The sequence below is a fragment of the Manis pentadactyla genome, chromosome 15 (genome assembly GCF_030020395.1).
Source record: "Manis pentadactyla isolate mManPen7 chromosome 15, mManPen7.hap1, whole genome shotgun sequence".
Taxonomy (NCBI): Eukaryota; Metazoa; Chordata; class Mammalia; order Pholidota; family Manidae; genus Manis; species Manis pentadactyla.
The window spans coordinates 59,662,461-59,690,285 of record NC_080033.1 but is presented as its reverse complement, the minus strand read 5'-3'; the positions used below and the strand labels follow the sequence as shown (position 1 = coordinate 59,690,285).

Sequence of the window (27,825 nt, the reverse complement as noted above, 5' to 3'; positions counted from 1 at the left end):
ATTGTATTAAAAGTTCAGAAAGTCCAAAATTTTAAATATAGTTTAGAAAGCCATTCATGATCTGATCCTTACATCCATCTCTTATCATCCACTTTTAAGCTTTACTTTTCCTCTGTCTCAAATTTGCAGTTTTAGCAATATACCACATATGCCCCTGGATCTTGGATCATGCTATTTTTCCTACCTGGAATACACTTTTCTGTCCCACCCACAACTTCTCTGGCTTTTTTTTTTTTTAAGTATTATTCAGTTCTCAATGAAAACATCTCCTCTGGGAGTTTCTCCTGGCCTGACACCTAAGCCTCTGTTGAGTGTCTCTTATACAGGCTTTCTACTACCATAGCTTTTATCACACTATAATAAAACCATCCAATTTTGGTGTTGTTTGTGCTCTTTGAAGGCAAAAACTGTCTTATTCACTGTGGTATAACCAAAACCTAGCACAGTTGCTGGCACATAGTAGGCACTCAATAAATATTTTCTAATGAATGAAACTTTGATTTCATCTGCATTATATAGAAAGGGCTCGCTCTTAAAATACTTAGAAAAAAGGCCAACCACAGAACTTCCTATTCTGAGAAACACAAAGACATGTTTAAAGGTTCAGATAAGACAGAACGAACTTTTAAAAGTTTCCTGTTTAAGAGAAATAAGGGAAGTTGAATCTTAACTTCCAACAGCTCAGAAGTGCTGGGTCAAGTGGGGTGGTAGGTGAGAGGGGAGATAAAGCACAGATTCAAAAATTAAGGTGACTTGTATTTCTAATAGCGCTATTACTGTGGTGAGAGAAGCTGACAATTATGCTGGTTTTCTAAATAACTGCATGTGTTCACAGGGTGTGGCTTATGAACTGATCAATCACCACCTGGAAGCATCTGGCAAATAGCTGCTTAATGATTGACTTCCAATTGGTTTTTAGCCAAATCTCCAAGCAGAAAAACTGACCAACCTTTAGCCAGATGGAATAAATTTTTTAAGTGACAAATTAAAATCACTAAAATGGGATAGGAAAGTGGGAAAATTACTACTGTCCTTACAGAAAGAAAAAGGGTTATAAAATAATATTATGAACAACCATATGCCAACAAATTAGGTAACAGACAAAATGGACAAAGTCCTGCAAAGACAACACACCATTAGAACTATCTCAAGAAGAAACAGAAAGTCTGGAGAGACGTATACTAAGTAAAGATATTGAATTAGTGATTTAAAACTCCCCACAAAGAAAGTCCCAAGCCCAGACGGCTTTACTGGTGGATTCCACCAAACACTTAGAGAATTAATATGAAACCTCTCCAACTTCCAAAACTAGAAGAGGAGGAAATACTTCCCAACTCTATGAGACCCATATTACTCTGAACAAAAAGCAGAAAGCCAAGTTACAAAAAAATGCTACTTATTTAAATATCTAATGAACATAGATGCAAAAGCCTCAACAAATACTAGCCAACTGAATCCAGCACCGTAAGGATTATACACTATGACCAAGTGGGGAATTGTCTTGGGAATGGAAGGTTGATCTTGCAACAGAAAACCAATTAATGTGATACATTATATTTATACAAGAAAGGACAAAACCATTCAATCATCTCAATAGGTGAAAAAGAAAAACTTGACAAAATCCAAAACCCTTCCTGATTAAAAATACTCAACAAACTAAGAATACAAGGGAACTTCCTCAAACCAAGAAAAGATAATCTATGAAAAACCCATAGCTAACATACTTACTGGTGAAGAAAGGAATGCCTCCCCTACTTCCCCAAGATCAGGAACAAGACAACCATGTTCATTCACATCCTGTTATTCAATAATGTTTTGGAGGTTCTATCCAGGGCAACCAGGCAAGAAATAGAAGACATTCAGATTGGAAAGGAAGTAAAATAATCTCTACTTGCAGACAACATGATCATATATGTACAAAATCCTAAGGAATCCACTAAAAAATATTAGAACTAAGAAAGGAGTTTAGCAATAGTGCATTCTACCAAGTTATCTCAAGCTGACCCTTTTCATTACTTAGTCTCAATTCAAATAAATCCTCCCCAGAGACATTTTCCCTGATTTTCCCAATTAAAGCAGTCTCTCCCCCCTTCAAATAGTCTTTTTTATATTCTGTCAAGGAACAAAAAATAGTTAAAGTTTAACTTCACACAGAAGTTAAAGTGACTCAGATATTCAGCTGATGGGTGTCAGGTAGCAGCTCAGAAATGGATAACTCCCTGACCTAAGGCAAGATTGGAGTTTTTATAGGGCAAGGAGAAGAGAGGGGATATGGTTATGATACTGGCCAAGTTGTAATTTTCTTTATATGTAACTGCTGCAAACCTTTGCAGTTGAAATGGGCGGAATATGGTGTTTTCATACCTCTTTCTCATAATTGTTGGTGTAACCTTGTTTCAGTAGCTGTTGAAATAGTTCTTCAAAGATCTGTTCTTGTAAGCCCTGTCAGTCATCTAATGCTAATCAAGGTTCAGCGGAAGGGGAGAGAGAAAGGGGGGAAAAAAGGAAAGGAGAGGAAAGAGGAAAAAAGAAAGGAAAGGAAGTAAAGATTGGAACAAGGAAAACTGGGGTCTATTTTAATTGTTTTACAACTCTTTATAACACTTCTCAGTACCTGAAATTGTCTTAGTTCTTTATATTTATTTTCTGTCTCTCCTACCACTAGGTTGTTTCTATCCTGTTTTTCCACATAGTAGATCCCCAATAAAGAGTTTGGTGGCTGACTGCCCAAATTATGCATCAACATGATAATCCTAGATGAAAGCATTAGCAAACTGTTCACAACTTTCTAACCACCCCTCCCATTTCTCAAGGGTACAGCTATCTCCTAAGGCAGAGCGATGTACATAATCCCTTGGCTGGTACTTATTAAAATTACAAATTCTGGGGCCACACCTTCACAGACTAGTTTGTCTGTGCCTTTAACCACCCATCTGCCTCTCTTGAGAAACAAATACATTTTAAAAAGCAGGAACAAAGTCTGTGTGACAGTCTGGGCAGTGTTTCCATTGCAACAAACTAGTCACTAGGGTAGTTGATTGTACAGGAAAAATCGGGAAAACCTCCCGCAACTTTTCAAGGGGTGTCAAGTTTTTAATCCAAGCTTGTGTTTCTTCTACCCAGATGTGGAGGTGGAGTGGTTGTACTTAGTTATGTCTGTAAAAGCTAGAGGTTAGAATCAAAGATTCAAAGAATTTAAGTGCTGGAAGGAACTTGAGGCATTACTTACCTTGTTTCCTTCTTATCAGATGTTTCCTTCTTATTATCTATATCCAAAACATCAAGATTTCACCTTCAAGGAATATCTGACTGCTCAAAGCATTTTCTGCAGACCAGCATTACTGGCATTACCTACAAGTTAGGAAATGCAGGATTTTCAGGCCTCATTTCAGAGCTACAGAATCAGAATTTGAAATTACCCACGGCCCCCAGGTGAACTGTGTGCAGTCTGAGAAGCCCTGCAGCAGTTTCTGGGCACACTGAACCAGTGTCCACTGTCTCCAAGAAGGTGCATTTACCATCAGTACTTACCTGCCAAACTGGACTAAAGGAGCAGAAGTCATTAGGGGAGATGTTTTCCCAAATGGCCTCTGCAGAATTCAGGGATCTGTGTGTTGGGAAAAAGAATAGTGGCTCAAAGGATAAAACTCAAAAGTAATTCCAAAGCTTTAAATATGGTTTTAGACAACATTAAGACACCATTTTTAATTTTGCTAGGTGTTACAATGGTGTTACGGCTGTGCTTTAAAAATGAATTAAGTCTCTGTTGGTCAATGACGTGCCATGCCGAAGTACTTATGGAAGAATTTTTATATATTGGATTTGCTTTAAAACACGTCAGGAAAAAAAAAAGGAAAAGAAGCAAATTGGCAAAATGGTGATAATTTTGGGGACTGGGTAATGAAAACACTGAGATTCATTATACCACTTTTTCTGCTTTTGTGTATGTTTGAAAGTTTTGTAATAAAAAAACATTTTTTTTAAAGAAGCCTTGAGTCTGTGGTGACCAGCAGTCCCACCAAGAAGCACTTGCGGTGGGGAGTACAGTCGGGAGCTTTGTGTATTTGCCCCAAAGTGCAGGTTGAAGGGGAATGGGCTGGAAGTAAGGTTTATGGGCCAGACCGCTTGGTACATTCCTTCATTTAGTCCCACTACAACTAGGTTAACACCATTAGGTGTGGGTAGGTTACCACCACCGTAACGAAATGACTGCCCTTAGCATCATCAATCATGGGACAAACTGGTATCGTATGCCTCCTGGTGGAGAGTATGGGGAGTACACATCGTCACTGATAGGGTCCTCTTGCTCACAATGTTTATTTATCCTGAATCTAATCATGAAGCAGAAGTCAAGTACTGAACACGGATATTCTACCAGACAATGGGGCTTTGACTCTTCAAAATCGTCGGTATCACGAAAAGACAGAAAAATTTTTTAAGTCAAGTAAGTGTACTGCTTTAAATTAAAGAAGACTAAAGAGATAAGACATCTAAATGCAATGGGTGAACTTTGATTGGAATTTAGATTCAAAACAGAAAGGCTGAAAAAGCCATTGTGAAGAAAATTGGGAACTTTCAAAATGGATATTATATTAAATGATTTTTTGAAAATATATTAAATATACTGAGTGTGACTGAAGAAAAACCAACTTTATGAAGTAGGTGGTAACTCTCTTTTAGACACTGGGAAACTGGGGATTCAGAGAGAGAAAAGGACTTGCCCTAGAATCCACAGCTGGCAAATGGCAGCACCAAAATGGGACCAAATCTCCCTGCCTTCAGAGCATGAGGCTGTGGTTGGTGAATGCTTCCTCCTCCACCGCATCCCCAGGAGGTGACAGGACTGATCTACAGTGTCTCCAAAGGCATGGCGGTGGCTGAGGGTAGTAAAGAGGCACCACTCACTATTGTCATGTCACCAAAGTAATTCATTTATTCAAAACTTAATTGCTGTATGACAGTGATGAAGCAACAGGCAGTCCCTGGACTCAGGCTGCTTGCAGTCTAGTGAAGGAGACAAGAGCAAAGAAGAAAAGGCAACTGACTAAAGCAGAGGGTCAGCAGGAGACTTCTATGAGTTGTGCTTTGAGGAAGGAATAGAAGTTAATGATACAGACAGGGAAGAGTGTGAGCAAAAGATCTTTGGCAAGAGGGAGCAGGACCATGCAGACAGAAAGCCTTAAGAGCCGGCAGGTGCATGGTACAAGGTGAGAATGGAGGAGGCAGAGCCAGACCATGTACGGCCTGGAAGGCCATGCTAGGAATTTTGTTCAATTTTGACAGCAACAAAAAGTTATTAAAGGATTTAAGCAGGTGATAAAATCAGATTTCAAGCAAAAACAGAACAAAAACAAAAACACTTTGACTACAATGTCAAGAGGATGGCTAGGCAGCATAAATGTTGTTACATCAGCTAAGAGATCATGACAGCCAGGGATAACTTGGGTTGAGTGAGCGGTGGAGATGGAAGGGGCCATATCTAAGGAACACTTGGGAGTTTTGGATATGGGGAAATACAGGAGAAGGAGGGGTTGAAGATGACTCTTAGGTTTCTAGATTGTGCAACTGGATGGAGATGCCATTTCCTGAAAGGGAATATGGAAAAAGACCAAATTTGGGAAGGTAGAATGTGAGTGAGATCTTGGAAATGAAGAATTAGTGGTGCTTTTGAGACCTCCAAGAGGTTGGGAGAAGGCAGCTGGATGTGCACATCAGAAGAAAAGTCCAGACTTCTAGATGTACATTTAGGAGCTGGCAACTTATGGTTACTCAAGTATGGGTAAGACGGCCTCAGAAGGGGAGGCTCAGCCAATGGGAACCTCTGGCATTGGATGGTTATTAAAGAGAAAGAAGCAGTTGATGCAGAAGTATGGGAAGGGAGCAGTAGGGGCAGGGCACTGAATGAGGAGCCTGAAAGCGAAGTGCGGGCCAGGGGAGAGCCTTAATGTCATTCTCACTGCTTCTAGAAGCGCTGCACTCTGCCAGCCATGGCATCATCTCCACTAGTGTTGAAGGATGGTTCTTGTGCTTCTCTACCTGGTGGGCTCTACCACTCACCCTCCAGGCAGGCTGTGCTGACAGCCTCCGTGTCAGCTGCCACTGCTTCACGGGGAAAGCTGCTTGGGCAAAAATATGGTACAATACTACTGAACACTATGTAGCAGGAGAAAGAGAGAGAGAGAGAAATTCCTCTGTATGCATATATGGGTAGGTCCCCAAGTCCCTATATGTACATACAGTTAAAGAAAAAAAGCAAAGTTCAAAACTGATTTCATGCTATCTTTTGTATTAAGGCGGGAATATAAATCTGTATTCAGGTTTGCTTGTATGTGCCTAGAGAGACCCTGGAAAGACACGGGACACTAAAAACAGTGACCCCATGGGAATAAGGCAGGACGGACGGGAGACGAGGAGTAAGGACGGAAGGGAGTTTTACTATATGACTTTTTAAAATTTTCTCAAACTTGTGACTCTATCACCTATTCAAAAATTTAAGTTAAAAAATGTGGAGAAAATGTTGTTTTCCAATATAAGTTTCATGAGTTACATACTTTATATTTTTTAGTAAAACTGATTTTGCCTGGTGTGATATTTTTACAATTTTTTAGGTAATTATATATTCATAAGCAGTTGTGAGAAATAATACAGAGGGATCCAGTATATCCTCCAGTCTCCCCCTGTCCTCAAGATACAATTTCCTCCACCACTGTGTGCTAGTTTTAAATCTTGAAGATGTGTGAGCTATGAAATGAAATAACATGTTTTACAAATTGGTGTGTGTAGTATGATCTCACATATTTTTAAAAACTTGGGTAGGAAATCCAGCACAGCAAAACGGGAAAGTAGTCATCTCGGGCATGAGGATTTCAGCTGGTTTGACTTTGTCTTTTTTCCTAGCATTTTTTCATATTGTTTCCTTTTCCTTTTCTTTCTTCTTTTTTGTGATGAAACTCACATAACACGCAACTGCCATTTTAACCTGTACAATTCACCGGCAATTAGTGTATTTACAATGTTGTGCAACCACCTCTCTTCAGTTTCAAAACTTTTCCATCCCCCCAGAATACCCTCTATCCATTAACTAATCACTCCCCAAATCCCTAGACTCCCCTCCCCTGACCTCTAATCTGCTTTCTGTCCCCATGGATTTGCCTATTCCAAACATTCCACACAGAAGGAATTATGGTTTCTTTTGTGTCTGGCGTCTTTTACTTAGCAAATATTTTCAAAGTTCATCCAAGTTGTAATGTGTATCAGTACTTCATTCCATTCTATGGCCAAATAATATTCTATTGTATGTATATACCACAATTTGTTTCTCTATTCATCCACTCATGGACACTTGGGTTGTTTCTACATTTTGGCTGTTACAAATAGTGCTGCCAAGAATATTCATGAACAAGTTTTTATTTGGACTGCTGTTTTCAATTACTTGGGATATAAGCCTAGAATTAGGAACGCTAGTGATTGCACGTTTATCTTTTCAAGGAATCAACAAACTACTTTCCATAATGGCTACGCATTTTCACATTCCTATCAGCAATGTGAGGAAGTTCCTATATCTCGATAGCCTTGCCAACACTTGTCATTTTGTCATTTGTATTTTTACTATAACCATCTTCGTACCTGTGAAGTGATATCTCATTACGGTTTTGATATGCATTTCCTTAATGACCAGTGATGTTGAACATCTTTTCATGAGCTTGTTGGCCACTGCATATTTTTTTTGAGAAACGTCTAACCAAGCAAGTGCTCTTTTTAATTGTATCACTATGAATGCATTTTAAAACAAAGAGATTAAATTTTATATTACTGTTTCTGAATAGCATTTGCTCTTATTCCTGATGAAAACTAAAATTTCAAATGATTTCTAATTGCATTAGTTAAGGTAATGGTAGCTGCCATAACAAACAAATCCCCGAATGTTTGATGGCTCAAACACAACTGAAGTTCCTTTCTTGCTCAAATAAAGTCCAGCATGTTCAGTAAACGGCTCTCCTTCAGGCAGCAAAGCAGGCCTCAGGCTCCTTCCATTATGTGGTTCCGCCTTCCTCACCTGAGGGCTTCTCAGGAGGCACCGGTCCAGTATTTGTAAAAGGACTGTTGAAGCAGTGCTCAGTGGCCACTGGGGCTGGAGTCCATGAGGAAATGGTACCAATTTATCTTATTTTTAAGTGTAGAAATGGAGAGGGTTCAGGGTTAGACTAATCGCAAATAGAGACTTCCCAAGATAGATGCTGTAGAAAGATAAGGAAGCTAAAAAGTAGCTGGCTTTAGCCAACGTAGGTGAATAGTGCATCACGGAATGTACATTAGAAAGGTATAAAAGAGTGACAATGCAAGGGAGTTAATGGTTTTAGGGAAAAAGTATGAGCTGATAAAACCCAGGTATAAATTTGTGAAGGAGTAGGAAGGTCAGCAGGTTGTGGTAAGTAAATCATACATCATGGTTTCAGACCCTGAAAACAGTCTAGTTCAGGATGATGATAAGTAACAAAGGTGTGGCCATGGGCGTAGATGTCCATAAAGGGATTTACAGCTCCTCAGGTTCGAGATAGGCAGGGAGCCCTGAGAGTTGGCATTGTCAGGGTCATCCACAGAAATACTGACATTTCTCACATGTAAAGGCCTTGAGTAAACAAAGGAGAGTGTACAGAAAAGGTATTAAAGTAATATAGCCTATATTTTAAAGGAGGACAGGTATTGCATGGCTCTGAGAGAATACAGAATCTGAAATGACAACAGGTTAAGAGCCTATACTATATGAAAAAAGGCAATTTCCAACTGTCTGTGGGGTAGGGTGGCAGTGCCTTTGGGGAAACATCCAAGTTACAGTTAAGGAAAAGAGGTGAAAGAACTATTCTAGAAACCTCGAGAATGGTAGGTAATTTAATTGGCCATGGAACAAGGATTCCAGGGGGAAAGAATGGAAGGAGGAAGCATCAGTTTGGAGGAAACTGAAAATATGGGCATTTCTACAGGAATATCATAATCTAGGTAACGTGACAGTAGACTTCAGGTTGGCCTTCAAAACACCTACATAGGCTGGATCAAATCTGACAAACTTATTTTCGGTTTCAGACCTGAACTTGCAAGAGAGTAAGGCTATCTCCCAAGGGGCACAACTAAAGAGAGTACTAAAAACTAGCACAATAAGAGCATGCTTATTACACTGGTGCTACTCCAATAACCAAGGGGTTTGGGTATTAGCACGAGGAGAGGAAGCCTTCAGCCTGTGTAAGGCAAGGAGTTGGAATTTTAGACTCTACATGAATTCAGGACCCTCCAAGTGCTTACTTAGCTTGAATGAAAGAACAAATCAAAAAGAAATCTTTCTTGGTCTAGCTTCTGGGAAAGAAAAAAATCCCCCCATGAGAATTTGTAACCATAGGCATTCCAGGTGGGTTTGGTGTTCAAAGTATTCTGCCTGAACAGCATGGGACCTCAAGTTGAAAAATTCACGTGAATAGTGGTCCTAGTCCAGGAATTTTAATCCTAGGAAAGAGGAGAATGGGTACTGGGGACTATCGAGCAGTCTGGCACATGAGTCCATATTTTTGTTGCAGAGAAACATGATCAAGAAAATGCTTTCAAGGATCATAAAGGATTACATTAACATAAAATCGGGGGGAATATGGAATAGAAACATAAGATCAAGAGTGAAAAGGATTTATGTAACATTTCCAGTATCACCTGTTAAGCTCCATTTAGTGGAAGTTTGGGGTTTAGGAAAACCAGTTAAATGACACCAAATGGCAGAAAACAAACACATCCAGAATGGGGGACATTTCATAGGACAACTGTTCCTGCAACAAGTTAGTGGCATGAAAAGATTAAGGTAGACTTTAAAGACATAAAACTGAAAGTAATATCTGAACCTTATTTGGATCCTAACCCAAATGAGCCAACTATAAAAAGACATTTTGGAGACAGAAGAGATCTGATTGTTTGATGCGATGTGGCGCTGTGCTGAAAAACTGTTTTTAGAGACACATACTGAGGTGTATGATGGGAAATGACATGTGCCTAGGATTTGCCTTATAATCCTTCAACAAAGAAAACAAGAAAGGAGGTGAAGAAGAAATATGGCAAAATCTTGATAATGGGTGGTGGGTATATGGGTGTTATTTATACCATTGTTTCTATTTTATATATGTTTAAAATAGTCATAGTCAGAATTCAAAATTATTTTAGAGAACATGTTAACAAAAAAGTTCAAAAAGCATTAGTATAGCATACAAGCTAATTATGCTATTTACAGAAATATCCCAGATGTTTTTCTAGAAATTTCTTATTCTTCCCAGCATAGGAGACCAACTGATGCTTTGCCCTGCTTCCATTTTAAAATAACAGAATCAGGAAAAATAAGCACTCTGAGCACTGAGATGAATCAACAATGATGACGTCACCCCATCTAGTTCCAGTCCCCAATAAAAAGTTAAAAACTAAGTAATTCCTACAAATGTGGACACTGTAATAAAAAATGGTGTTATTCTTAACTCTGAGAGTGCTAACATCTAAAATAATGTCACAATCTTGTGGATATGGTTAACTGAGAAAAAGTTCCTGTTTTCCACCATGAACCAATAAATCAAACTAGTAATTTCACAGGCTTCTTACCTTTCTTTTAAAAACTTGAGCTTCACTTAAATGCCCAAATCCTTGAACTGGTCTGACTCCTTCATACCTTTAAAAAAAGAAAAAAAGTATTATTGAGATACAATTGACATGCTATGTGATTCACCCATTTAAATGTACAATTCAATGGTTTTTAGTATATTCAGTGTGCAACCATTGATACAATTTTATGTGATTTTCTTCACCCCAAAAAGAAACCCCATACCGTAAGCAGTCACTATCCATCCTACCCCACCCCCCACCTACATACACCCTTACCATCAACTCTAGGCAACCATTAATCTGTTTTCTGTCTCTATGAATTTGCCAATCGTATAAATATGGAATCACACAAAACATCATCTTTTGTGTCTGGCTTCTTGCACTTAGCACAATGTTTTCAACGTTCATCTATATTGCAGCATGCATCAGTAGTTCATTCCTTTTTACTGCCAAACAATATTCCACGGAATGGATATATCACATTTTATTGATCCATTCATCAGCTTATGGACATTGGTTGTTTACATTTTTTGGATGATGCTGTTAGGAATAATACTGCTATGGACATTCTTGTAGAAGTTTTATGTGGACACAAATTTTTATTTCTTTAGGAATGGAATTGATGGGTCTTACGGTAACTATATGTTTAACTTTTTGGGAAACTACCAAACTGTTTTCCAAAGTGGCTAAATCATTTTACATTCCTACCAGCACTGTAAGAGCATTCCAATTTCTCCAGGTCTTTGTGAGCACTTGTTATTGTCTGTTTTTTTGATGACAGCCAGCATAGTAGGTGTGAAGTGATATCCCATTGTGATTTGTGATTTGCATTTTCCTAATGGCTAAAGATTTTGAGCAAATTTTCAAGTGCTTATTGACTATATTGACTATGTCCTTACACCTATGTGAAAGTAAACTTTCTAAATGCCTTTGTCTCTGAGTCTTCTTTCAATACTTGTAATATCTTCAGTTAACCTTAGAATCTCCTTTAGTTACTTAACAAGAAGATAAAGAGTAATGGTAACACACTAGTATTTTCTCATTCATTCATTCATCCAACATGCATTGAGTGCCTATCATGTGCCACAGGCTGTTCTGGGCACTGAGCATATAGAAGAAAATAAAACAGACACACATAAAAAAATTGCTTGCTTTCATAAAGCTTTCATTGTGGGGACACAAAACTTTATGTCCCCAGTTAACATAATGGACATACAGAACTGTGTAAGTTTAAGGTGTACAGCCTACTGCCTTGACTTACCTACATTGTGAAATGATTAGCATAATAAGTTTAGTTAGTATCCCTCACCTCACATAGACTCCATAAATTTTTTCCCTTGTGATGAGAACTCTTAGGATCTACTTTTTTATTGAATAAAAGGAAAACATAAAATTTACCATCTTAACCATTTTTAAGTGTACAGTTCAGTATACACAAACTGTTGTGAAACTAAACTCCAGAACTTTTTCATCATGCAAAACTGAATCTCTATACCAACTAAATAACAGCTCCCTCTTCCCTCTTCCCCCCAGCTCCTGGGAACCACCATTCTGCTTTCTGTTTCTATAAATTTAACTTACTCATATAAGTGGAATCACACACTATTTGTCATTCGGTGACTGGCTTATTTCATTTAATATCCTCAAGGTTCATCCATCTTATAGCATTTCCTTCCTTTTTAAGTGTTCCATTAATAGTGTTCCACTGTATATACACACCAAACTTTGTTTATCCATTCATCCATCAATGGAACATCAGAGTTGCTTCGACTTCTTGGCTATTGTGAATAATGCTGCCATGAACAGGGGTGTACAGATATCTCTTTGAGACCCTGCTTTTAGTTCTTTTGGATATCTACCCAGAAATAGTACTGCTGGATCATATGGTAGTTCAATTTTTAATTTTTTAAGGAATTGTCATACTGTTTTCCATAGTGACTGAACCATTTTACATGCTCACCAACAGTGCACAAGAGTTCCAGTTCCTCCACGTCCTCTCCAACACTTGTTCTTTTCTTTTTTTATATATAGCAGTTACCCTAATGGCTATGGGGTGGTATCTCATTACGGTTTTGATTTGCATTTCTCTGATGCTTAGTAATGTTCAGCATCTTTTCACCCTTCACCTCCTTGACTAGGTTTACTCCCAAGTATTTTACTCTTTTTGATGCTACTGTAAATGAAATTGTTTTCTTAATGTTCTTTTCAGATTGTTCATTGTTAATGCATAGAAACACAACTGATTTCTCAGTGTTGATTTTGTATCCTGCAACTTTGCTGAATTCGGGCATTAGTTCTAGTAGTTTTTAATGGAATCTTTAGGGTTTTCTATGTATAAGATTATGTCATCTAAGAATAGAGATGGTTTTAATTCTTCCTCATTTTTTTTCCCTACCTATTTGCTCTGGCTAGGACTTCCAAAACTATGTTTAATAAAAGTAGAGAGAGTGGTATCCTTGGGAACGGTTCCAGTCTTTCACCCTTGAGTATGATGTTAGCTATGGACTTTTCATAGATGGCCTTTTTTATGGTGATGTAGCTTCTATTTCCAGTTTGAGTGTTTTTATCATGAAGGGGTGTTGAAACTTGTCAAATGCTTTGTCTGTACCAATTGAGATGATCATGTTCTTTCTGTCCTTCATTTTGTTATTGTGATGTATTACATTGATTTTTTTCTTATATTGAATATTCTCCCATTACAGGAATAAATCCCACTTGACCATGGGGAATAATCCTCTTAATGTGCTGTTTAATTCGGATTGCTAGTGCCATGCTCATGTTTTGTGCATTGTTGCAGTTTTAGTACATGGGCTGCCAAAGAACTCCTGTGGCTTTATTTTTTTTAATGGGGCGTAATATACTTTGAGCTTCCTAATGTACCACTCTGCATTTGTTATCAAATGAGTAAATGTCTCAAGGAGCAAGAATTATGTTCTGTGCTTGAAACACTGACAAAAATTAAGGCGTACTAGTCCTGCTGTTTTTTCTGCAGACATGGCGTCACCTCCTACATAACGTACCTCACCTGGAACGTCAGAGCGACCCAGAGTGACCGCTTCTTCGGGAAGTGCTGTGCAACACTTTGAGCCAGATGTACGGGTTCTGTGACACCATATGAAACTTTTGTGAATATACGCAAAATGTTCAAAATTTAAATGAGTAAGATGTATCCAGAACTCAGTTTTTCTCCAACGGATGCATAATTCAACCTTTAGGGTATATATATATATATTTTTTAATCCCCCTTCCTGTGTAGTAGTAATGTGCGGCGTTATGTGGAGCGTAACAGCGGATTCATTTTTCTGGCTGAGTACTGACCCGAACACAGTAATGCAGGTACTCGGGTCAGTATGCTGGGCCTGGGCCTGAGGTGAGAAAAGATCAACAGGTGTTTACAATACCTATACGGATGATCCGCCGACTTCCTGGAAGCCTCCCGCCAGATGTGGCCCAAATAAGGGGTAAAGGAGGAAGAGAATCCCTCGATCTGGACAGGGCGCGAGTCCAAGTAAGGCTGGAAGATTAGACAAAACCCAAACTCCTGAGAAAAAGTACACCCGCGCGGACCTCTCACGTTTCGCGCCTGCGCCCTGCCCCGTGCCGCGTCACGTGACGGCGACGGCGCCCTCGCAGCCTCGAGTTGCTCCTCCCCCGAGCCCGGCAATGGGTCCCTACGGCCGGGGCGGGAGCCGGTCGCTTGGGGGCCCCGCCCCGGTCGCTTGGGGGCCCCTGCCTGTGGCACTCGTCGAGTGCCCCGTAGGCGGTGCTTGGGCGAAGGAGGGCGAATTCCAGCTGAAAGCCCGTGTCTCCTTCCTTTTTCGTATTCTGTTCTGTTCGGAGACCCCCCGATGCCACCATCTCTTACGCGGTTGCCATCCGCGAAGCAACTGCAAGGTGTCTCTCGGGGAATTTTAATCGTGTTTGAAGCAGCCCCAATTGGGCTTTTTTTTTTTTTTTTTTTTTAAGAAACACCCGGGACATGATACCTCAAAAATGTCACCCCTCCTTCGATTTACATAGGAAACTGAATTGTAAAATTGGGTACCAGTTACTTTGAATAAAAGAAAGAAAAATGGGGAAAAAATTCATGCACACACGTTTACATGAACACAATACTCCCGAATAATGAATTGGCAACGGCTGTGACCAGTTTAGGGGAGAAGAGACTTGGGTGGCTGAAGGGCGGGCCTGAGGAGTGTTTGGGTTTTTTTTTTAAACATCTTTTGAACTTTGTCCCATGGGCATGTATTATTTTTTAAATGTCTGAATGTATGACTCCTTTATCAAAATGTAGACACCAGGAAAATTCGGAAATTTAATAAATCTGAGTCGAATTGAGTAAAGCTGAATAGAATGATAATGAACTCGAAGAGAAAAACGTCTTGTGTAAACCACCAAGTACTTCCTCTTTTTTTTTTTCTGTACAGAGATCTTTGGGGCTTGGGGCAGGGCGGGGTACGGGAAAAGAGAAGCCAGTCATTTTCGGAAAATAAGCAACGGTGGTATATGGGAAACAAATCTCTATCGCCTTAATCATTGTATATCCCTTTTGGATTTGCTGAAGAAAATTCAAAGGTAAATTTTAGCGTGTGAGATCGGTACATGGGGACACTTGATGTTTATTTTTGTAAAGGAAATGAATCGGGTGTGACTGGCAGGGTTGAGACCTGAAGTTCCTCTTCTAGATAAGGAAAATTTCCCTTAGTGCGGCATCTCTAGACTGATTATGGTATATTCCTCCTCCCAACCTCACAGGATAACTTCAGGCTTCCTCCTCTACCGGAAGTTGTGAGGAAAAAATTAGACACTTGTGCCTAAGAGGATTTGCAGACAGAAAGCTCATTCTGAGAGGAAATTCCGGACTCTTGTTATTCCCTGGGTCAATTGAACCAGTTCACCTTCAGTCCCCAGTGAGTGCTTAGCGGATCCAGACAAGAGTGGGAATTTGGGACCAGACACTGGGGATCCACAAAGTTGAAAGTATGAAGATTACGCTTCTTAATTTGCCTTTTTTGTAAGTAGTAAGCCAGAAATTGAGCTCCCAAATAAAATATTTTATGAATAGTATTTCTTAAGTAACTCTAAATGTCAGTACATCTACAAAGAAATGAAAGCTAGTGGGTAATGCATCAAACAGACTGAGCAATGAGCAGTACCTGGGGATAGAAATTCCCCAGAGAGGAGAAAAACTGCCACAGGAGAACATACTTAGTAAAATTTATTTTTTTTAAAAAAAGAAAGAAAAACAATAATTTATGCCCTTGGCAAAATATTTTGTCAATATAAATGTTTCTTAGAAAACATATGAAAAGATATAATACATATATCAATAAATCAATATCAGTGTTACAGCAAAAGTAATATGATTCCATAACAAGGACAAGTGAGGCTATTTCTGGTCCTTACATGGCTGTATTTTTGGAAGATCCTCTGATTCTTCCTTTTTTTAGTACAGATCTGTTCTCATTTTAAAATAACCTGATACACACATATCTAAATTTAGAAAGGTGATCAGTTACCTTGATGATCAATAATTCTTTACAAAAAAAATCAGCGGAAAGATTTCTGTAAGGGATCCTTCAAATTAGCTAATTTTTCTAACAAATTTAGAACATAATTAACAAAATACTTCTTTTGTTTTAGCTCTATTGCATAAAGCGAGGTATACCTGAAGTGAGGCAGTAACAGAGCTGGACTTCAGACCTAACGGGAGAGGGTGTGTTTTTACTTCCAGGATGGGGAAATGGTTAGAGGCACAAGTTCTCTCAATCTTTTGTTTCTCTCATCCTGAGCTTTTGATTTTCGTATATCTAAGGCTTTCTGATGAGCTTTTCTCCCCTGATCATCTCAGAAAAAAGGAGGGAGACATGTGAGAGGGGGCAAATTCGTGAATTAGTGAGTCCCTCCAGCAGAGCAGAGAGGAGAATCTGGGATTCCGAGTGTATATGTGGATAGAGCTGGGGGAAAGCAGGAGCAATTCTGAACCTTGACATGTTTTTGAGGCCCCTCCCAGTAGGAGCACCTGACTCCCTGAGGGGCAACAGGACCAGGCCAGCCCTCCCTGATAGGACACATGCGCAGGAGAACGACCTCTGGCCTATTTGTCACACTCCTCCTGGCTCCCTTCTGCACAGTGGTAGTGCTGCTCACAGAACTCCTGGATCCGGCTGCAGGCTTCCAGCAGCATCACTTTGGGGACTGTGATTACCACTCGGAAGAAATTTGGGTACTCGAAGCACTGTAAACAAAAAAGCCTGTTACTCTCAAGAGCGATTGAATCTGGTACCGGACCACCCTAAGATGGCCAGGGTCCTAATCAGCAAGAATCAGTGGTGCCATTCACTGAGGGCCATCAATTCCCTCAGTTCCCATTATTGGGGTGCTAAGTCAGTAACTGAATTAGTTCACCTTAAAAGGGACTAATGGAACAAATTTGATTTCCCTTCACCTAGGTTTGGTCACAGCATTTCTTCCTGGTATGGATGGGATAATGATGGGGGAGAAACTAATTTTAATACAAGCCCTGAGACATATCAGTTTGAATCTTATCAGATAAGAATACACTTTGTTAGAGGAGAGCAAGTTGGGCTGAAGAAGTCAGGGCATGCATGACTTCTAGAGCTGCTTAGGCTCTAGAAGCTGCTCAGCACGTCCTGAGAGAAACGTAAGCACTCACCGCAGCTGGGAGGCAGTAAACAGATTGCTCAGCAACTAACCGCTCCGTGAATTCCACATCGTTCTCAAACTCTGGGAAATGTTCCATCTCAATTCCAACCTATACCAATAACAGGGAGAGGCGAATTTATCAGAAGATAGGAAAACAGACCAACTCCCTCTGCCAGAAATTAAGGATTGCTCTAAAAATTGTCTAGGAACTCTACTATTGGTAAGAGCTCTAGCACTTAGGTTCTCATGGAATTTTTCATAGGGAAGAGTGGATATGTTTACAGTAATAGTTTATTGAAGAGTTCCTTCCTGGATGCTGATAATGAAAGCTAGAGATAGAATACCAGTGTTTCTTTTAAAAAAAAAAAAAAGAGCACTATTAGCATTATGAGCCAGGCAATTCTAGATTGCATGGAACTGTTCCACCCATTGCAAGATATTTAGCATCCCTAGCCCACAAAATGCCAATAGCACCCCCATTCATTCTGAAAACAACAATTTTCCCAGACGTTCCCAAACACCCCTAGGGAACCACCATCACTCCTAGTGGGGAACTACAATGGTGTGGAGAGCCTCTTATTTGTCTCTTATATCTTCTCCATCTCTACACATGAACTGGTTTTCTGTATTGAGGAATTAAGTTCTTCGAGTTATTTTTAACACTGAGGTTAAGTCACATCAGTGAGATAATTCAGAACAAGGCACTTCCTAACCTGACCAGCTCAGAATGGTTGGCTTCTTTGTGAGTCAGTCCTGCAGAACAGCCTCCCTTTGCCTTACAAGTGCCTGCCACTCACTCACATACTTACCATGAGGTACATGGCCCCAAGAGGGCGGATTGGCCGGAGCCCAGGGATGGCAGCCAATGCCCCGTAGCAGAGATCAGCATTGGACTATAAGAAGGAGCAGACAGACATCAAGGATCAAAATTTAAGTGACAGAAAAACCAAGTCATTAGAAATAGAGCCCGTATCTAAGGCGGGGAACCTAAGTTTGCTGTGCTTGCAGAAGCGGTCAACAACAAAAGGCCTTCTCGCTTGAAGATTTTGGCGAGGAATGAAAGAAATGTAGGGGTGTTTACTCAGAGTGATGTCGCCCCCTGATGTGGGAGCCCCATGATGGAGCATGGCTCCGGAAATGAGGACCCATTACTCCTGACGCCACCGGTGGCATTCTGACCCCCACACCCTTGCACCCTTACCTTGAGGAAGCTTAGAGTGTTGCAGTAGAACTCTTGCGGGGTGCGGCGCAGGATGCTCTTCAGAGCTCCCTGGACAATGGTGCAGGGGCCCAGGATCCGCTGACTCAGCTTCACCAGCCCATCTCGGATCTAAAAGCCCACCAGCAATCACATTATTTAGCATTTCTTAAGCACCCTGACTTTGAGGATTCTTGTTCTGACCATTCTTTCTACCAGGTTTTTAATCTCTGGGGAAGTGATGGGGCTTAGTGGCATTCTTAGGTCAGACCACCTGGGTTGTAGCCCAGCTCTGCCAAGTACCTGCTCTGTGACTCTGGAAAAATTATACAACTTCTCTGTGCCTCATTTTTCTCAATGGTAAAATGGAGGTAAAACTAACACTAGCCTCAGAGAGAGGATTAAATCAAAATAATGCATCTAAAGCACTGGCACATTGTAAGCCCACAAACAAGATTAGGTGTCATTACTGCTATTGTTTCCTTTTTTGGGGCCCTAAAATTGGAGGCAGATGGAATTTCTTCACAGAGCCAGGTGCAGGAAAACTGAGTTTGGGGGAGGAATAATTAGTACCACCTTCATCCAGCATCTTTCCTTGCACCCAGAGCTACAGGGCCAAGAAGAAAGAACAAAACCAAGAAGAAGACCCTCCTCATCACTGTGCATGCAAAGTAAATATATATTCCCTCAATTAGACATACTATTTCACCACATTGCATCACCTCATTGCCAAAAATGTCTCTGCGGTCATGGATGAGGATCCAGCCTAGCCTCCAGCCTGGAACCAGCCAGCGCTTGGCCAGCCCTCCACAGGACAGGATAGGGACGTTGTTGCTGAGGGTGGCCAGAGGCTCAAATTTGGAATCTGAAAACACCTGAGGCAAAGAGATGCTTGTTATAGTTGTCTTATTGCCTACTTTTGTCCAAATCCCATGCCTTCCACCTTTTTTCTATGGACAAGAGTCTCGAGTTCATAGGCTCATCCCTGAGCTGAAGCATGACTGGGATCCCACGAGGCTTCAGAGGGGACAATACAAAGCCACTAACCTGGTGTCTGGTCTGGATTAAAGGAAGCCTAACATGAGGGAACTGACCCCAGTCCAGTACTGTGTGCAAGCTGTTGAAGCCAGCTCTAGGAACTGAATGCCTGCTGGAATCAGAGATTTAAAAATAAAATATGTGTCCACAATCCCTTATCTGAAATTCCTGGGTATAGATACGTTGCAGAATGTAGGGTTGTTTGGTAGAAATGTTATTAGCATATACACCATAACATTACACAACACCCCCAGAGCTGTTGGGGGCCTTACACCTAATCAAGCATATTAACATTTCTGCCCCTTTCCCTATGTTCTTGACAGATCTGTAAGTGAAATAATTTTTTTAAATCCACAAATAATCTTTCTATCAGGTCAAGTCAGGTTTTCCACCAAATGAATTCCAAAAATCTTCAGATTTTCATAGATTTTTGGATTTTGGAAAACTGGCTAAGGGGTCATAGAGCTATCTGTTTACTAGAGTGCAGGAATAATGCTGATTTGCTCTACTGAAACAATTAGGAGCTGCTTCTGATTATTCTCAATGCCACCTCTAAAGGGCCCATGAAATTATTTGGAATTGAGATTGCAGTGGTATATTCTGCCCGAGACTCACCATGTCTCCATAGATCTCATCAGCTAAGATAGGGACACATTGCCTCGCAGCCACTGAAAATAAGAGAAACAATGCGGAAATCATTTTTAACATGAATTGCCTTTACACTTACTATTTACCTGGACTTATTTGTACTTCACATTTCATGTTTGTGTGTCCATTTTACTCTTTAAAAATGCCAAATTCTTCTTATACTCTCCCAGGTTGCAGAGCCTAAATTTACCATTTTATTAACTGGGTATCTCAAACCCTCTCTTCCATACATGGGAGTAGTGAAGAGGCAACTGTTGCCTTTTTCTCCATTTTTTTAGGGAAGTCATTGCATTCCAGTGGCACAGTATTCACTAGAGTGCCCAGTGGAGCGCTCCACCCCCGTCCTAGGCTTGGAACTTAGGGAAGGACTCTTATTCCAGGAAATTGCCGAACGATTCTGTCCCCATCTTCTCCCCTGGCAAGTGGAGTTGGCTGGACTTACCAGCCAGAATTTTCTGGAGGTGACTTTTACTGAACACTGCGCCACAGGGGTTTGATGGATTATTGACAATGAGACAAGCTGTCTTTTCATCAATCAGAGATTCCAGGTGTTTTATGTCAACTTCCCAAGACTTCTCTGGCTGGGGAGGAAGACAGAGTGAGACTAAGATGATTCTGAAGAATTCAGGGGTAATACTTAATGGTGTAGTGTCAATAATAAAATGTGTCTGTGGCCTCCACCACCCACTGCCAGATCTTTCTCTCCTAAGACAATGACCGTGTATTTTTATCAAGTCATAATTGAGCACTAGAGTCTAAAATTAAAAAGTCATTTACCAATAAATTGTAGAGTTTGACTTCAATTCCCATAGATTCAGCCAAAGTCCTGTAGAGAGAGAAGCCGGGTCTTGGAACTAGGATATTTTGCCCTGGGTTGGCCAATACAGCTAAACAAAGTTCAATAGCCTGACTGCAGCCACTCGTCAGAATGACATCCTGTGAAGAAAATAAAAAGTTCATTTAGTTAGGGCTTCCAACAGCAGCAGGAGAAAAGAGATTGTCAGACGGGAGCAAGTTCTAAGTAAACTAATAGGGACTGCACTAAGCCAAAACTAAAGTGAACATGTTTATATATGTCTACATGTAAATGCTGTTGAAAATGTGGACAACTTAAAAGAAATAAGCAAATCATTTGAAAAAGGACAAGTTGGCTGTGACTCAGCAGTCTCCCATGAGAGATCATCATGACCTTGGACTTTTTCATCTGGTTATTTATTTACTTTTGACCTGAGATTTGAAGCCTGTCTCTTCTCTGAAATAATATGAAAGCACCTCTTATGCTAAGACATGTGGACCCCACACAGATGACAATAGAGGGGAGGCTGGCATTTAAACTTGGCACTGCCCTCAATTCAGTGTGCCACGGGACCTCAATACCCGCATCAGAGTGGCCTTAAGGTGAATGAGGGGAGCTACAAATGAAAAAAAGATCCTATTGGTAAAATTAAAAATGTTAATAATTTAAGTGCTTATGAATTATTGTTTTTCAATGGTCTTTCACAGAGCACCAAATATAGGGTGACGACCTCTGAGTTCTTTGTGCCTCTTTGAGACAGGACACGACTATGTTGTATGCAATATTGCTATCATACCGTAATGACATTAAATAAAATCACCGATCAGTGGCCTTGTTACATAAGTTCTCAGACTGTTAAAGGGAAATTATCCGCAGCTTTTGTTCATCCTGAAACCTTTATTCCTTGTGAAACAGAAGCAAGGAAAAAGGTATATCTAGTTTGCCCAACATTGCTTCAGAGCTGGTACCTCGTCTAAGGCTCACCTTAGCTTCCAGGGGTGCCTCAGGACAGTGATAATAAGAAGCAACTTCCTCCCGACTGGATAGGTAGCCTGAAAGAAAGGGCGGAAGGAGGAAGCTGGGATTTTTCATCCTGCAACTGACAGCTCTGCTGGGTCAACAGGGCTCCGGGCTACCTTCTGCTCCTGCTCAGGGCACATTATTCAGTTTAGTGCTCAGCCACTGTTGACAAAGGAGATTAACTTTATATTTTACAATTTTATAATAAGCACAAACGTATAAATAACAAGGAAAGCTCCCCAAACTATAAAATACTCTGTACCACCTAAACTACTGTGATTATGTTTTATTCTCCATAAACCACAGGATTAGGTAATCTGTAAATCCCTTCCAGGGACTGTGTTTTTTGAAATGTTGTAATCCATTACATTTAATACATTGGGTCTTTTAAGTTTTTTATATTACATAATATACCTAGTAAGTGTTTTTGTACAGTCGTTTTTCTTTTAAATTATATTCTTGTACAATATTTTCCAAATGTTGGCTTTCAAGCTTGAAGTATAGATAATGCCAATTATCATGTTTTGCAAAATTGCTTTCCAAAATGATTGTCTTCAGTTAGAAAGGCCAAATATAGTATTTCATTAATGCTTAACTTAATAGTAGAGATGGGTATCCTGAAATTATATAAATCATCACTTCCTTAATTTTCCTTAAAAAAGGAAAAGCATTTCCCTAGAAATACATTATTCTCTGTATTTCTTTTGGCATGAAACGTTCATATCCTTTTAATTATTTGTCAGACACTTGGCTTTAGCTTTTCAGGTTGAATCAGTTCCCTGATATTTCAGATATAAACGTCTTATGAACTTGAACCTAACTTTTGATTTAACTTTGTTTCGATTTTTGTTGTATGCAACTTTATGACATAGAAATATGAATAATCAACCTAAATATCATGTCTCCGAGAACTTTTTGAAATACCTTTTAAAATTCTCTTTTAGCATGAAACTGGATTTTTATTCTGCATTAAGAATATGTTTCTACGGCACATATGCACAGGGGGAAAAAATGTGAAACACTGAAACAAAGTCAACAAATCACTTATTTTACCCCAATGTTTAGGGTAGAAATGTTTAATAGATGGAGAGAGATAAACCTAAATAAGAATAATTTCTATCAGAAATCTGCTTCAGTAGCACAGCTCATTATTTGTCGTACTTGGGTTTTTTGTTCGTTTGCTTGTTTTTACCTCTTTAATCTGAAACAATTACTACCTTTGCATGTGGTCAGGACCATAATTAAAATATGCTTTCAGTGTGCAGAGGAGAAATAAAGCCAAGGAGCTATTTACATAAATTAAATTATGTAAGTAATTTGGGATTTAGAGGGCTCAGTAAACAAGCAGCTGCAGTTACACTCAAGGCCTTCTTATTAGAATTGGCAGTGAGAGGATAGAAGCATTATTTGAGAAATGAGTATGGGATGGGGCCGGGAGGGAGGGGCCATTTTGCCAAAGGAAACCAGGGGAGAAGCTGAATCTTGATGGCTTATGTTTAAGCATTTGCAACCCCTTTCCCCAAATCCAAACGGACATTTTATTTTAGCCTCTCCTTAGGAGCTCTCCATCAGGACAGTAAGGAGAACTGCTGGAAAATTCATTCCTGTTAGAAGAGCACTAAATATTTGGTAGCCACGAGACAGAGCCTCAGGAGGAGCTTACCAATGGAAGGGGCATAGCCATTGTACTTCCCCGAGTCCAGGGCATCTTTCACTGCTTGTGTAACTTCAGGGTCTGTAGGCAGGTTTCCAAACACAGTAGGGTCCCCTTTTTATGGGAGGGAAAAAAAAGAGCCCCAAGAGGTTACACCTAGTGCTCAGAATCACCCTCCATTTCCATCTTCCGCAGCCAGCCCGTGAGGATGGGGCTAAAGGGAACAGTGACGGCCCCTCCACCGAGTCTCCCCAACTCACCAATCGACAGAGCGATTATGGTTTTGTTTGGGTTTGGCTTCACCTTCATGGTGTCCACGATGGCCCGGATGGGATTGAAAGTTTTGTTGGACATGTCCGAGGGCCTCACGGACCATCTGGCCTTCCTGCCCCTCATTTTTCCCGGCACGGAGCTTCTCCCACTGATGTTCACATGCACATCCAGAACTGAGGGAAGGTTGTTGCCTTTCATCTGAATCACGTATGGGTCCATCACTAGTGAGGCCTGTGGAAAAAAGAAGGAGGTCCCCGTGACACTAAGAACAGAGCACCAACCCAGGGGCCATATTCGGACCTAAATATCAGGGTGATTTCCCTGGATGTCTCTTTCCAAACTCCTTTGTTTTGCTGCTCTCTCATGTAAGGTAGCTTTGTTATGAATGAGAATGTTAGGCCTTTGGGTGAGATGGGAAATCAAGCAAGAACCCATTCTACAATGTTAGCAGAGTGTTCTGTTGAAGTTACCTACTGTGAGATTTGCTATTTGTAACCACAATCCCTGTAGAAGTTTAACTGTGCCCTCAGGGAAACGGAGGGGAAATGACACGAAAATCTTTACACAATCAAAGCACATGTGTACCCTTCTTTCTATGCACAGCCTTTTCAAGACAGAGAATCCCTAACACTTCAACAGACTGTGTCTTGTCCTCTGCAAAGAACTAGGAAGAACCATTCCACATTGGCAGAAATTTAGTATTCATATGATCATTAGTAGAAATAAAGCTCTAGCCCATAAGCATTGTAATTACTGCCCTGTGCACAAAGCAGTGAATGAACAACAAAGAAAACAGCATACAGCCCAATCACTAACCCCCAGATTAGCTGAGGCTTCAGATTTTACCTTCCAAGTAGAGGAGAAGCAGCCTTCCAGTAGCTGCACCTGGAAGCTCTCTGAGTTCTTTGATGGTGACAGTGCCAGTGGACTCAGCTGCAATTCCTGACCCCTGAAATAGTCTCCCCAAATGGGCGTTGGGCCTGGACCGTTGGTGCTATTGGCCAGCCTGAGGCCCGGACAGCCAGCCCTCCTCTTTCCTCCCCTCCTCACTTTTTTGCTGCTTCTCACCTCTAACCCCACCTCTACCTCCACCCCCAAGTCAGGAATTTGTCCTTACTTCAAATATCTGGGATTCTCTGTGTTAACTCTTTCTGAGCATTTTCTGAGAAGTCTGAGAGGGACTGTCAGAGATGTAGTTATGACTACGGTTGGTAATTTTTGCTCAGTCTTTTTTGCTACAGAGCAACATATCACAATGTTAACAGTACAGAAATGGGTTAAGTAAAAAGCAAGAAGCCTTTTTTGCACCTTGCTCTCTGGACATTCCATTCTCACTCCTGGGGGTGGGCAATGGCAATGATTTGGCCATTTCTATCCATTCACCAAGATAGATAGATGATAGATAGGTAAGTAGGCAGGTGAGTAGATGTCAGATACCTAGATGATACACAGATACATAATTTTATAGATTTTCCAAAATGCAGATGGGATTATGCCTTCCAACTTCTTTGCCAACATGTTCATGCCAAGGTGGGAACACTTTGTGGACTCTTACAAAGTTCTACTGCATGCAGATGAAACCGGCAGTTGAGGTAAATTAAGGTCCACTCAACAAATACCTGAAGAGTACAGAAAAAGCAACCGACACCTGGGCAATTTTACCCTCATACTGTGAATTCTCTTTCATTTACCTGCTGTGGACTTACTGGAAGAACAGGATGTCAGAAGAGATCTAAACAACCTCACATAGCCAGTACAGCAGGGATCTCAGCCTGGCAGTGAGCCTATGGAAACCACCACCCACTCAAGGGTTAAGAGAAGCCCCGGTGACCCCATAGCTCATATCCTGTCTGTTTATTTATCGGGAGACAAAGAGTTGTTACATAATTTCCTTCTTCTCCATTTACTTTTTGGTGATTCAAGTCTCCAGTGGGGTCGAATAACTTTTGATTTTTCTGGGTCTCCCATCTCTCCGTGCTTTGGAGAATTTACCTAATGCCTTCTCTTCCCCATTCTCGCAAAGCAAGGCTTCATCAGCTCCCCTTGCCTGTGGAACAGCAAAAGCACCAGGCAAGGGCGGAAAGTCAGTTGGATCAAAGAGAATGTCAGTTCTGAGGCCAGAAGCCCTGAGCCTGAGTTAGACAGCTAGGGCTGCTCTGTTTCAAAAGGCGAATGCACAGCCCTGTGCATACAACATCCAAAGACAGAAAAGGAAAGGCTTGAGCCAGTTCTGTTATTTGGCACCCTATGGCAAAGGTCAAATGGCTTGTTTGTTTCATTAAATTCCATTAAACATGCATACATAGCAGTGCACTTCATAGGCTGAATAGTGCTGCCCTCTGATAGTTGCCAACAGAGTGAGAACATGGTACTCTTCCTAAAGCACATAGATTTTGCCAAGAGAGAAGACCATTCTTTTCTTAATGCTTTTATTCCACCACCACCACCCCACTTGAAATATAATTCATGTGTGCTGGAGACAATCAGAAAAAATTAAAAGCATTTACAGCCCCACCACTGCTCTTAACACATTAGTCTTATTTTCCCCACCAAATTGGGATCCTGTCCTATATACATATTTTTTAAATGGAGATAAAATTCACATAAAAAAGTCACCATCTGTACCATCTCCAAGTGTAAGATTCAAGGATTTTTTAGTACACTCACAATGTTGTTTAACCATCACCCCCATCTAATCGCACATTTTCATCACTCCAGAGAGACACCCCATCCCCATTAAGGAGCCACCACCTATTTCCCTCCCCCAAGCCCCAGAAACTACACATCTACTTTTTGTCTCTGTGGATTTGTCTAGTCTGGACATTTCATATAAATGGAATCATACAATAGGTGGCCTTTTGTGTCTGATACCTTTCACTCAGCAAACGGTTTCAAGATTCACCCATGTTGAGGCATATTTCAATCCTTTTTGTGGTTGAACAAAAGTCTGTTGCATGATAGACCACACTGGTTTATCCATTCACCAGCTGATGGACGTTTGGGCTGTTTCTGCCTTTTGGTTATTACAAATAATGCTGCTATGAACATTTGTATACAAGTTTTTATGTGAACATATGTTTTCAATTCTCTTAGTTTTTGCCTTGTGCATTTTAAAATTACGTCATGAATATTTTCCCATGGAAAACATTCCATCATAGAGACGTATCATGATTTATTGACTAGCCTGTGGTTGGACCTGATGTGGAGTCTAGTTTTTATCATTTGTAAGTGATGTTGGCAAGGCCATCCTTGTACATAAATGTTGGTTCATATATTTCATTATTTTCTTGAGATAAATTTTTCTGATACTTGACTTACTGTATTGAAGATAATAAACACTTTTCTTTTACATTTCCTTCTTTAGGAATTAAGTTACTAAATATATAGTAAATTCTAACATAGATGTTTATAAACTAAACCCTGAACACCTTCTTTCCCCACAATCTTACTTCATAGAGATGATCACTTAAATAATTTCTTGTGTATTTTTCCAAGTGTTTTCTATGTCTATGTAATATCTATGTCATTTGTTTCGGAGTTCTTCAGAAATATATATACTACACATTTGTTCTATAGCTGTCTTATCATAGCCACTAGTCATAAGTGGTTACTGTGTGCTTGAAATGGGGTTTGTCTGAATTGACATGTGTTAGTGTAAAATACACATCAGATTTTGAAGACTTACATAAAAATATTGTAAAATATCTCACCAATAATTTTATGTTGACTACATACTTAGATAATATTTTGGATATATTGGGTGAAATAAAGCATATTAATTTCACCTATTTCTTTTTAATTTTAAATATTAAAAATATTTTTCCAGGAAATTCAAAATTTCCTTGTGGTTTGCATTCTGTTTCTATTGGTCAAACAGGGACAGACAAGCTGTTCTATAGCTTGCTTTCTAAA

The 27,825-nt window shown here is 40.2% G+C and overlaps 2 protein-coding genes across 2 annotated transcripts; both read right to left on the bottom strand.

Moving 5' to 3' along the window:
- Window positions 1–841: 841 nt before the first annotated feature.
- Window positions 842–15,826, bottom strand: LOC130680992 (uncharacterized). The gene is made up of 4 exons (XM_057492897.1): window positions 15,777–15,826; window positions 14,022–14,561; window positions 10,621–10,687; window positions 842–3,607 (listed from the first exon to the last, which is right to left on the bottom strand). Exons 1-4 carry the CDS (start codon window positions 15,824–15,826, stop codon window positions 3,563–3,565), a joined length of 702 nt encoding a protein of 233 aa, XP_057348880.1. The 3' UTR covers window positions 842–3,562.
- TAT (tyrosine aminotransferase) lies at window positions 15,821–24,901 on the bottom strand. The gene is made up of 12 exons (XM_036926928.2): window positions 24,760–24,901; window positions 23,901–24,144; window positions 23,650–23,754; window positions 21,951–22,018; window positions 20,948–21,106; window positions 20,613–20,751; window positions 20,138–20,190; window positions 19,207–19,359; window positions 18,488–18,616; window positions 18,096–18,179; window positions 17,297–17,395; window positions 15,821–16,858 (listed from the first exon to the last, which is right to left on the bottom strand). The coding sequence occupies exons 2-12, from the start codon at window positions 24,130–24,132 to the stop codon at window positions 16,718–16,720; spliced, it is 1,362 nt and encodes a 453-aa protein (XP_036782823.1). The 5' UTR covers window positions 24,133–24,144; window positions 24,760–24,901; the 3' UTR covers window positions 15,821–16,717.
- Between the last annotated feature and the right edge of the window lie 2,924 nt (window positions 24,902–27,825).